The 12,213-nt window shown below is 40.1% G+C and overlaps 1 protein-coding gene across 1 annotated transcript; it reads right to left on the bottom strand.

The window, feature by feature from the left end:
• Nucleotides 1-1,339: 1,339 nt before the first annotated feature.
• LOC100711089 (collagen alpha-1(XVIII) chain) lies at nt 1,340-11,667 on the bottom strand. Its single transcript, XM_025903258.1, has 24 exons — nt 11,612-11,667; nt 10,070-10,142; nt 9,926-9,961; nt 9,077-9,163; nt 8,707-8,742; nt 8,553-8,612; nt 8,172-8,249; nt 7,955-7,990; nt 7,801-7,854; nt 7,346-7,417; nt 7,176-7,241; nt 7,043-7,070; nt 6,558-6,590; nt 6,438-6,472; nt 6,199-6,315; nt 5,965-6,112; nt 5,468-5,532; nt 5,102-5,230; nt 4,969-5,001; nt 4,687-4,883; nt 4,521-4,620; nt 4,237-4,434; nt 2,821-2,930; nt 1,340-2,729 (listed from the first exon to the last, which is right to left on the bottom strand). The coding sequence occupies exons 1-24, from the start codon at nt 11,665-11,667 to the stop codon at nt 2,519-2,521; spliced, it is 2,058 nt and encodes a 685-aa protein (XP_025759043.1). The 3' UTR covers nt 1,340-2,518.
• Nucleotides 11,668-12,213: the final 546 nt, after the last annotated feature.

The following is a 12,213-nucleotide window of genomic DNA, read 5'->3' as shown; positions in this document are numbered from 1 at the left end:
ACAACACTGCTGCCGATGTTAGTGATGGTGGCAGCACAGAGGGATAAGCTCATGAAGACAGAGACACAGGGGAAGAGATGAAAAAGGGGTCACATGGTGGAAAAGATGGTGACAAATCAGAAAGAGTGGTATAAGGAAATGCAATCCTCTACAGCAGGAATGTCCAACTCATTTCACATTGTGGGACACTTTGATCTTAAGTGAGCAGAACCACTGAAACTCCCCTTTCTGTCACTTTAAAGAAGATCAGTAAAAAACAGTAAAAACAGTTACAAGTCCAAAATCTATGAACTTGCCTCAAGACCATAATACATAATACACCATAATTTGTCTGATTTTTAAAGAATTTATTTGCAGTGTGATTTTCTAGGTCCCCCCCCCCCCTCATTTTGTCTCTCATAGTTGAGGTACACCTATGATGAAAATTACAGGCGTCTCTCATCGTTTTAAGTGGGAGAACTTGCACAACTGGTGGCTGACTAAATACTTTCTTGCCCCACTGTGTTAATGAGTATCTCTACATGTCGGTTTATATGTATATATGTTTTTTTATTTATTCTGTTTGGTTTATTAATATGAGTGGTGGATCAGTTAAAGTGGTGGTTTAATTATAGCCCAGGATAACTGTTGGGTGGTGATGACTTGTAGAGGTGTTTGAAGGATAAACAAAGTTATGCTGACAAGTGGTGTTTTCTGTGGTCATCTTCTGTCTTTTGTCAAAATAAAATAAAAGTGTCAATCATTGAAAAAGTGGATTTCAAACTAGTCTATATGCTCCATTTCCGCTGTTTATTCTACTGTTGGCTCTGCATCACATCATACAGAATGGCGATCTCAAATATGGTCGTCTCAAGGATGCAGAAACTCCAACCATTTGTTGTTCAAACTTTGTTCGTGATGGACAGCCAATCAGAAGAAACTTAGTTTACTCATGGAGTTGGAAATAAGCATAATAATACTTTAGCATTAATACAAATACAGTTTTTAAGACTACAGTTAAATGAGAAATATAGTGTATACAGAGTGTAAACAAACTGTGATTAATGTTTTGTCCCATTAGGTCTCAGAAGTAATCAGCACATGTGCAAACTTCTTAAAGGCCGCTGGTAAACTAGCAGATGATGAGATCCATGACTTATGATTAAACATGACTTTTTAAACTTACGTAAATTGTCTTTATAACTTTTAAAAATGTAACTAAGTGCAAATATATATCTTCATGAGATAATATCACCGCATCCTCCATTCATTTCTAAACTTAATGACTTCTTTTGGATTTTACGGCTCGTTTTGTTCCCGTCTTCGTACAGAAGGACCGCCAGTGTCAGACAGCAACATCTCAGAGCTTCTTGCACTTTTTCCACACAAATTTATTAAAAGAAACGAAGCATTTCAGCGTGTTGCTCACATGAAGGCACAACAGTTAATGCACATTTCACTGCATTCGTTACAGCTCTGTTAGCACACGAAGAGGATGAATCCTCTCCACTAGAGATGGCAGTGGGCAAAAAGCCAGCAAAAACACATGACATGACAGATTTATGGCTGAATCCTCGGCATGATGTATGTGATTTGTTTGCTTCCTGTGACTGCAAACAAACTCATTCTTACTTTGCACATGTACTGGACTCACATCGCAAATTATAGGCAAAGCATAGTTTAGAAAAAAAATAAATATCCCTCTGTTATGGCTAAAAATACAATTGAAAATATCTTCCCTTGAAGCAAAGTAAAAGTCTGTGGGTTACAGATAAAATCAGTGTAAAGAAGCTTAAAACACACATTTCACATACAAAATAATCAATGTTTACTTTGCTCTTGGACACTGAACATTACATTATCATAATTTGTATGTCTAATATCCATTTTTCACTCTATATAAAAACTAGCTGTGTAGTTAAAGGCACAGAAAACCTTATTTAAACCATTTTAACACTTTTTCTCAGCCCAGAGACACAAACACAAACATTGCAGTGGTTCAGACATAGTTTCTAGTGGTACAGTATAACCTCTCTGAGATAGATCCAGTCACACTAGTCACGATGTGTTCTCTGCTGCAGGGTGTTGAAAGTTGCCAAGGGGGTCACAGAAATTGAAAAATGACAGTTTAACAGCAGCCTGTCCTTTCAGAATAAGACCAGATATGGACTTAAGTCACAGAGCAGAATTCTTTCTAAAAACTGATTTCTCTGTTTCACTTATCACTGATATATTTATCAGTCTACGTCTTCTGTGGTGCACAACCTTGCTTAAACTAGCGGTGGTTATGATTATTAGAGACGCTGCTAGCTGGCAACTTTCAAACAGCAAAAGAAATGACAGAGAAGCTGCACCAACATGGCTGCCAGAGACAGTTACAGTAGGTCACCTGAGCTTAACTTGCGTGGGTAATCCTGTGTAGCACCACAGAGTAGGGGTTAACATACATACACTTATTATTCTTTAGAAAATTCATATTTACAAAGGCACATCATAGTGTGTGCGTGTGTGTGTGTGTGGACAAAAACTGTGTCCGTGTCTATCTCCTGGAGTGGCCGGCGCTGTTCTCGATGCACAGCACGACGTTGGAGCTGGAGCAGCTGCTGGAGCTCTGCTGCAGCAAACTGCCACTCTGCAGCGGCGACGCCATGCCGGTCAGCGCCTGTTCGCCCACGCGCCACGTCTCGCAGAAGCTGTCGACGTGCCGCTCGCCTCTGCTAGTCGATCCGTGCCAGACCATCTTCTCTGGCCTGTGAAGAAACAGAAAAGCGTCATTCCGTAGCAAGCCTTAAAGACGTAATGTTAATGTAATGTTACGATTCATGTTGATTTGAGCCTCACCATGTGTTGTCGTAAAGAACGTCCTTGCCATCAAACGAGTAGATTGACACGTTTTCCTTCATTCTGCCGCCGCTGAAGATGTCGTCCCAGCTGTCAAACAGAACCTCGTCCTGATGAACGCGAGACACATGATTGAGTCAAATTACACTTTGTTGGGAATGTCAAAGCTTTAAAATGAGTCCACACTTAAGCGAGTATCAGAGGCTGGCTTTAATAGAGACTCAGTTCCACAGACTGTATGAAAAGGATGGAAATAGTCGTCATAGTGCCACACACCTCTGTGCGCACCGATTTGCATTCATCACTCCATGAGACCCTTTGCCACTGACTCAATTTTGTTTTTTTTCTTTCAACATATTGTTTTTGGTCTTTTTTTGGCTTTATTAGACAGATTCAGTGAAGACTAACAGGAAAGCAAAGGGAAAGAGAGACATGGGGCAAAGGGCCGCAGGTCGGACTTGAACCTGGGCCGGCCACCCTCAGCCATGCAGCATATGGTCACCTACTCATCCAACTGAGCTAAACTGGCATCTGCTCAGACCAGCTTTTGTGTGATATATTTATATCTCAGGCTTTTCTGCCTGTTTCCCTGTATTCATTCTCAGTTGTTTTAAGGACACACTACACAATATCCTAAAATATGCCAAGTTTTCAGCTAATAGCGCTTAAAAGCGGGAGAACTATTGCTGAAGAATGCTTTACAAATTAGAGTGTCCTGTGTTGGCACACATTTTAAAAACAGGCACACCCTCAATTTAAGTCTTTACAAAATCCAAACAGCACAGTAATGCAAAATATTAGCCCGCTGTACAGCTGACATGAAGGGGCAAATTAGTGATTCATAAACTTTATGTGTTTATACTGGGCTGTACATATGTTTACTTCTGCTGTAGATTTTTGTCCTTTAAACGAGGAACTTTAGGGCGACTGACTCACTTCTGCGACCAGTCTCAAGTGGCCATTAGAGGAACTGCAGGTTTTTGCCCTCTTATAATCATAGCCTAACAGAGTGATTACAGCTGAAGCGAGCTTTACTCTGAAAGTTAGCATAGCGGTATCTTTGACTGACTGATGGGCAGCTGTAGTTGCTCGCTTGCTCCTGAGTCAGTGGTGTCTTCTAGAGCATTTTTAATGGATGAATATCTTGGCTTCTTGTGCTCCAGTTTTACTGAATGAATTTCTATATTTTATTAGTCTATTATTTAGCACTAATCTGTACCCTTCCATTTAAATATAGTCCCTCCTGGCTCTAAAAACCAACATGGCTACAACTGTAAGGACAAAGCCACAGCAGGAAGAGAACAGGTGATGTCACTGAGATTATGTCCATCTATTTTATACAGTCTGTGAGAGCAATACATAAACTTGCAAGGGACACAGGTCACGTCAGGTTGGGTGAAAACACTGTTTAACTACCTTCAAGTTGACTACTGATAAATTCTGTCTGTCAGTTTTGCGGACGATGCTGTGGAGATCCTGGAGTCTGGAGGACAGGAAGGCCCGGAAAGTTCCCTTCATCCCGATGGCCTGAGCCTGGGTGAAGCACAGGAAGTCTGCACCGCGGATGCCCCGCATGGAGCCGGTCTGAGGGCTGTTCAAAGCAATCAGGTGGAGCTGTGGGGAAACGTGCCAAGAAGTAAAAATGTATTCTTACAATGTGAGTAGCTAGACTTTGAGATGAGCCAAGTGGTTTGTCTTACCACTGGCCCAGAAGTGTGATGGTGGACTGGACTCTGGGGTTGATGTGGGGGTGGTCTTCGTGGAGTGGTGATCGGGTAATGAGTGTCCACAACATAATACCTGTTATCAGGTGAGTTTAACCGGTCTGTATAACTTGGAAATCTGGGATCTGTTAATTCTGGATACCGTGGTTCTGACTGATACCGCGAATCAGGCTGATATCTGGGATCGACGTAAGTAGGTTTATACTCAGGCTCAGCATGTGGTTGGGCCGGACTCTCATGCGGCTGGTTGAAGTGGTTGGTGGAGGTGCCCGTGTGGGAATGGTGGTCTTGGAAGTAAGGGACAACTGGCGGAGGCTCCACAGCAGCAACCTCATTAACCTAAAAATGCAGCATGTGGCTTGTTAAAACTGGACATGCTATATACCTTAATTACCAGATAAAAGACAAATAAAATTATGCTCACATCCTCCCTGGGGAAAGCGATGTACTCCCCAAGCTGAAAAATAAGAAAGAAAACAGAATTAATATACAAAAAAAATCCACATTTAAAGTATTTTTGCGTCTTTCCGGCTGATTTATGAAGATGAATGTTTCACCTGGACTTGACGAACTCCATCTCGGACTCGTAGGTAGAGATCTGTTTGGTCTAGTATGTACACCAGAGAGCCCTCAGGTTGTCTTCTAGCTGTAGCTGTCATTGTTTCATAAGACCTCAACACTGTCACCTACAAACACAGACAACAATGTGGATTACTGTGCAGCCGAGACGTGTATTTTTGTTGTGGTTTTAGAAATTTATTCAAAAAACCCCCCCAAAAACTGGATGGACTTCCAAGTTTTAATGCTAATCCATTGAGGTAATTAACCATAATTTCCAGCTCTTTAATTTGAACACCCAACACTTTTTTAAAGTTCATGACAGACAACCAGAAAATAAACAACTGACTAAAAGTTTTACTCACCCCAGAGGTGACACCAGGCACTCCAGGAGGTCCAGGAGGTCCTGGTGGTCCAGGTATACTGATAGCTGTGGTTCAAGCACAGATTTGTTAAACATAGGCTAAATGCTTGGATAAGCATTATCATTATCGTTGCAGGCAGCAGACATGGAAAAGAGAACGCCTTCTCAAAAGAATTTAGTCTGAGCACACAGAGATGAAACGCAATGATGCAGTGAAGTTTTCTTCAGTATAAAGGCACTTTACAGGCACTTTTGTATCAGTGGCTTTTGTTCATGGCAAACCTGCCAGAAAGGTTTCTTGTATATAAGGGAAATTTTTAAAAATGATAAGCAGCTCTTCATGCACAAAAACTCAGAGAACCACTTTAAAATGCAAGACTGGTATTCCAGGTGGGGTTTAAATTAAAGGAGCAACAAGTCATTCAAATTTTAATATATAAATCACCTTCTTTTAAGGAAGTCTTTCATATTTAAAGGACGTTTTCTAATTTAACTCACTCTGTGTGCCTCTGTAAGATCCATCCAGTGACGGTCCTGGAGGTCCAGGTGGCCCTGGTGGTCCAGGTGGTCCATCATACCCTCTTCCAGGTGGTCCAGATGGCCCCTGAGGGCCTGGTGGGCCAATAATGGAGTCTCCTTTAGGGCCCTAATAAGACAGGAGGACACAGAGTCTGATTTACAGCATCTTTAAAAACATGAAGTGGCAGTATGTTTTCCAGAGTGTGATCGTACTGGAGGTCCAGGCACTCCCGGGGCTCCGACTCCGCTTCCTCCATACCGGGGGTCATAATATCCTCCGCCTGGCTCTCCTTTCTCTCCTTTCACGCCACTTTCACCTTTCAGCTCATTCTGGGTAGACACATGAAAAATCAGAGAAAAAGCCAGCAGTACAATAAAAACTCAAACCGATTTGAACAGCTTAATCTTAAAATATAAAGACGTAAAATCTGTGTGCAAAGGCGAGGGATTACCTTTAAACTGTAAATGTCAATGTTTGATCCAAAACCTGGATTGGAAACAAAAATGTCTTGCTTTAAATTTGTCCGCACACTGAAAACTTTAAACATTTACACGTCTGTCAGTGACGTTACCTGGTGGTCCCCGATCTCCTTTCTCTCCTTTAACTGTAAAAAAAACAACAAGTTAAACAAACGCAAGAACAAAGCATTTCCTCAAATCCTGACTTTATTTACTGTAACTGCAAAGGATAATGACCCGTTATTAGAGTCCAAACATAGAACAACTGCTGCTTCTGAACCTTTTAGTTACTGCTAAACTCCACCAGTGGGACGGTGTAATTCAAACACAGCTCTCCACCTAAACCCTTTTTACGTCTAAATTCACTGTGGAGAGAAACCTTTCAGAGATTTTTGGAGTTTTTCTTTAACCGCTGGACCGAGATCGGACAGCTGTTGCCCGTCTTCCAGTCTTTCTGCTAAGCCAAGCTAACCATGACGCTTCACATTCACCATACAGATATTAAGGTATTATATTGTACTTCTTAAAATGTTGCACTACTCCTTTAAAATTTTTCTCATAACATTGGCATCTAACATTGAATTTGAAGTGAACTCACCAGCGTAATACCTGGAGTAATCATATCCCTGAAATTAAAAGGAAAGAATTAGGGAACTTTAACCCATTTTGACCGATATATGCACCAGGAAAAAAAAAAAAAAAAAACAGGAAAATTTCATGTCTGGACTCACTCCGAGTCTGTCAATGGGAACAGGAGGTCCAGGAGGCCCAGGGGGCCCTGGTGGGCCTGGTGGCCCCTGAGACACAAAAATGAATATTGATTACTGTCTCTGTACAAGATTAAAAAATGGATTGAAATCAGGATCTGATAAAAAGGCAAAGTCAAATCTTCAGCACTCACAGGGTATCCAGATCCAGATCCACTGCCCGCATCTCCCTTCTCTCCTTTGGCACCGTTTAGTCCTGGTCGACCCTAAAACAAGACAAATGATGCAGAATGTCACAGTTACGTTACGACATAATGAACTTCTAAAAAAAATAAAATTATTATTAATAATTTCTTCCCTCTCAACCCTGCAAATCAAAGCTCCCTAAGATTGGACTCCACTGTTGTTCTCTTTTCACAGTTGCTGTCAGAGCATACATCTAATATGAAGAATCAACTGATTGCAATAGTATTTGCACAAACCACTACATTTCTGACTTTATACATATACTTTATATTTGTAGCCAAGAGATCAGCATCAAGGGTGATCTTTCCCTACTGGGCAGTTGTTTGTGTCATTACTCCAGTCAAATACCTCCCTAACTATGTGAAGGCTTATCATGAAATCTTTGTAAAGATGCCAAGCTTACCGGTCGGCCAGGAAAACCAATCTCCCCCTTCTGGCCTTGAGGACCTTGTGGACCCTGGAGAAAAATGTACATTTATGCTCGTTATACTAATCTGATTTTGCTAACTTGTTAAACAAGTCTAAAGTTGTGAGCTTTTAAAATTTAGACAACATACTGGAAATCCCATTGGGCCAGGACTCCCTCTCTCACCCTGCAAATTAAGACACAAGCACACTGTAAACATCACACACAGGGATATTTTGATTTAAGAAACAAATTAGGAATGATCACCTTTATTTTTCAAGACAACCTGAACTAGAACTATCCATACCAACACCGATATCGGTATCGGATCGATACTAAGGCAGTTGGATAAAACTTGATTTATTTACTGGCTGTTCTGTCAAGCCTCCCAGGGATAGAGGTCTCCCATCAGGCCCCATGATGACACCAGGCTCTCCTTTTTCTCCCTGAACAAAAAGCAAGAACTTACAAAAATACTACTGGAAACAGTATTTAAGTCACAAGACTTTTAAAAAATATTGCTGCTATTAAAATATTGAACTCCATTCGTTTCCTGTTACTTTAACACAAATTGCGTTAAATAATTTGGAAAGTAAAAAGTATGTCACTTACTCAGAGGAATGTAAATAAAAATCATGTTAAATCATGTTAATATGAAAATGTATTAAATTAAAAAACAATGATGCACAAAATATAATGAATATACATGTTTTAAAATGTGAAATGAACAAATAAAGATATGCACCTACCTTAGGTGCATATCCTGGTGGCCCTGGGTTCCCTTTTTCCCCTTTTGGTCCCATTGGGCCCTAAATCCATACACACAATATAATCACTTATTTGCATTATTTTGAATCAGTTGGATTCCTTCAGGCTCAACTGTTTGATGATCATGATACGTACTGGGAATCCTGCCCTGCCTGGAATACCTGGTCCAACCTGAAAAAGAAACGCAGTTTGAAAAAGCTAAAATATTCTCTCAACTTTATGTTTTGTGGCAACGCTTTGATAAGATTGTTAGGGGACCGAGGGGCGCATCCACCTACCTGCCCTGCTTCATTCCAATAAAGGTCGTTATACTAGCAAGACAAAGTTAGGTCAGTTAGTATGAATGTGAATTAGCAAACACGCATGCTGTGGCTATTAGTGAAGATGAGTAACATCAGGAGAAAAATCGATTTAGACAGGCTGTGCTGTGTGGGTTAGTGTTATTTCACATATTAATCCAGAATCATTCAACCTCAGTACATTTACAAGTTGAATGAAGACTCACATCTCCTCCTGGCTGGTAGATGATCTGTCCTGGAGGTCCAGGAGGGCCTGGAGGTCCAGGTGGTCCACCATCTCTTCCTGGCAAACCCTGTTACAAATTGGTGCATTATCAGGCAGAAATGGGTGAATATGCAATATGTTCAGAGCATAGTTTAATCAAGTCCCTGTCTGAATGAATATTGCATTATTGAATATTGAACATGCATTTGAAACTTTTGACTGGTACTGAATAAAGGCATCATCTGCATATAACTGAATCCGATGGTCAGCGATCATACCATTGAGACATACAGAAGTAAAAGAACCTAAAGCAGAAACCTTCAAACAATGTTTTGTACGTAAATATAATGCTGTCATCCGCATATAACTAAACTCCACAAAAGGAAAGTTTGCATGAATTGAATAAAACTAATGAAAACATAGGTAGGCCCAAACAGAACTTTGAGGCACAACTTTCTAACTGACTTGCAATCTTGCACGTGTTGCTTCTGTTCTAAAGAAATGTTCAAAAAGATCACATGATCTATGACAAAATACATTGTCCTATATACACATTACTTTCATCAATTTAGATAGACAGTACACTCTAGATAAATTATAATAACTGAAAAAACCCCACACATCTCAAAGTTATTTGGGAACTGCATATGCTGATGAAGCTCATATGAAATGAAGAGCTTCAGAACAACAACTACATAGATGTTAAGGTATTACTGCCTTTCAACATCAAGCACAAAAATCTTGCTGATTGCATATTGTACTAACAACACAACAGATGAGGTATTTAACACATTTAAAAATTAAAATATGTTGGCTCACGGCAAAATGTTTAACTCTGCATTTAACTCACCCTCTCTCCTTTCTCGCCTCTGTCTCCCTTTGGACCCTAAAAAATAATCAGGATACTGTATTAGAAGACCATATCATTAATACTACTAAGTGTACAGTAACACTAACGTTAGCCATACTTTTTCTCCAGTTGAACCATCTACGCCAGGGATCCCAGGAGGTCCTCGTGGTCCTTCTGCTCCTTTGCTACCAGGTGTTCCTGGTAAACCTGGATTTCCCTAAAAAAACCCATTAAAACATATTCTTTACAGGAGTGGTGAATTCATAAAAGTACAACATAAATTCACTGAATTAAAATAGAATGCTGCTACTAATATTGTTAATAAGACAAACTTTGGAAGACTTTTTTCATTTATGTTAATGTACGTATAAAACATAGATATGGTTTCTCACTTAATATCCAGGATTTTGGGGGGTTAAAAAAAACTGTGCTTATGAATTGTGAATAGGACATCTACTCATGTAGATGTAATGACTAAGTATCCTTGGGCAAGATACTGAACCCTAAGTTGTTCTGTGATGTATTCATCAGAGTGTGAATGTGGGCTAGAAAAAAGTGCTTGGATGAAAGTCCGTGAATGATGGATTACAAATATGAAAATTAAAAAAAAAACAACCTGGGATTTATAATAAATATTTTTAAAGCATACACGTTTTAATAATCACTTTGTGTGTGACGATGTTCGTGCACTAAGACTGATCCACACATTAAGGAGGAAATACTGTATATACAGACAAATACAGACATTTATGCTACTCTTTAGTAAGATTCTATAAAAAATATTGTAAGCATTTTTTTTTAGAAGATCTTTATTTTTCTATATGTAATTTATTGATATTAAAACTAGGCTAAATACTAATGTAATCTTTATTGTCAGGTCTAATAAGACAAGATTTTGTCTTAGTTTTTTTTAACTAACCCAGAGCTTATTAGACTGAAAAGCCAACTGAATATGTGGTTAACAGATACACAGCAGAGCCAATAATTGAACAAATCATTTGAAAAAACACATATAACTTATATCAGTAATAAACACAAAACCAAAGTGGCCCTAAAGTCGAACCTTGAGGCACACCTTTTTATATTTGATTCACACCCTTGTACTTTGATGTGAGATTTATACTTTATGTGTCTTAAGTAGCCACACTCATGCCAAAAAAAAAGAGGATAGCTCGGATGCTAAACAAAAGCAAAATTACTGTAGAGAAAGTTGGATTTAACCCTGATTCGAATTGATGTTAATAGGGGCAGGGATAGCTCAGTAGGTAGAGTGGTGGCTCCAGGTCGGGGGTTCGAATCCACTGAACGGCTACCTTGAGGCACCCCTGAGCCAGGTACCGTTCCTACAAACTGCTCCCTGGGCACCCAATGGCTGCCCACTGCTTCACTGGGTGAATGGGTTAAATGCAGAGAGGAATTTCCCCACGGGGATCAATAAAGTTTAAGAAGAGAAAATATACTATGTACTTCTTGAAATCTTAAAATGGGTGACGTTTTAATTTACGGTATCATGGACATAAAGAGATAACTTATTCAAGCCATACAGTTTCTCTGGCATACTTACAGGATGACCTGCAATACCAAGTGGGCCCTGGAAAAATATGGCACAGGACAGCATGAGATATACAAATATTTACAGCACTGTGAGCAAAGGAACAACAATCTCCTATATTTGTAACTCGTTACCTGTGGTCCAGGTTCGCCTCTGAGTCCAGGCAGATCACTGAGTACCTCATATCCATCTTGATCACTCTGTATGGAGATAATTTGAAGTCAAAACAACTGATCACTGCTAGCTTCTCATCCACTCAGACTGTTTGGACTGGTTGACATTTCAGAGTAGATATCAATGGTTGCTACCAGCATCCTCAAATTAACAACCTTTTTAGCTTGGTACTTGCTCTCATCTGTCCACAAAAAACAAAAGAAAACAAAAAAAAAGGAGAAAAAAAAATCTGCTCACATAGCCAATGCGATATGGTGGCCCAGGTGGTCCGGGGGCCCTGGTGGTCCCACTGGTCCCATTGGACCTAGAAGCCCTGCCAGACCAGTCTGTCCTGGTGTCCCCACCTGTGCTGGTTCACCCTGAGAGCCCTCAGGTGGCAGAGGTCAGTTGTAATGTCAGATTATGTTCAACACTGTATAAAGAGGAGAAGAAAAGTAGGACAGGAAGAGCAAACGGTGGCATGACACAGGCACGTGCAGAGCTGGAGGTTAAGTGGAGATGCGGATGAAGGTTACAGTTAAGGTTTGGGGACCTACTATGCTCATTAATATGCCTGTATTTA

This window comes from Oreochromis niloticus, linkage group LG23, assembly GCF_001858045.2.
Source record: "Oreochromis niloticus isolate F11D_XX linkage group LG23, O_niloticus_UMD_NMBU, whole genome shotgun sequence".
NCBI lineage: Eukaryota > Metazoa > Chordata > Actinopteri > Cichliformes > Cichlidae > Oreochromis > Oreochromis niloticus.
Note: the sequence above shows the minus strand (reverse complement) of the source record. Positions and strands in the feature narration are given on the sequence as shown.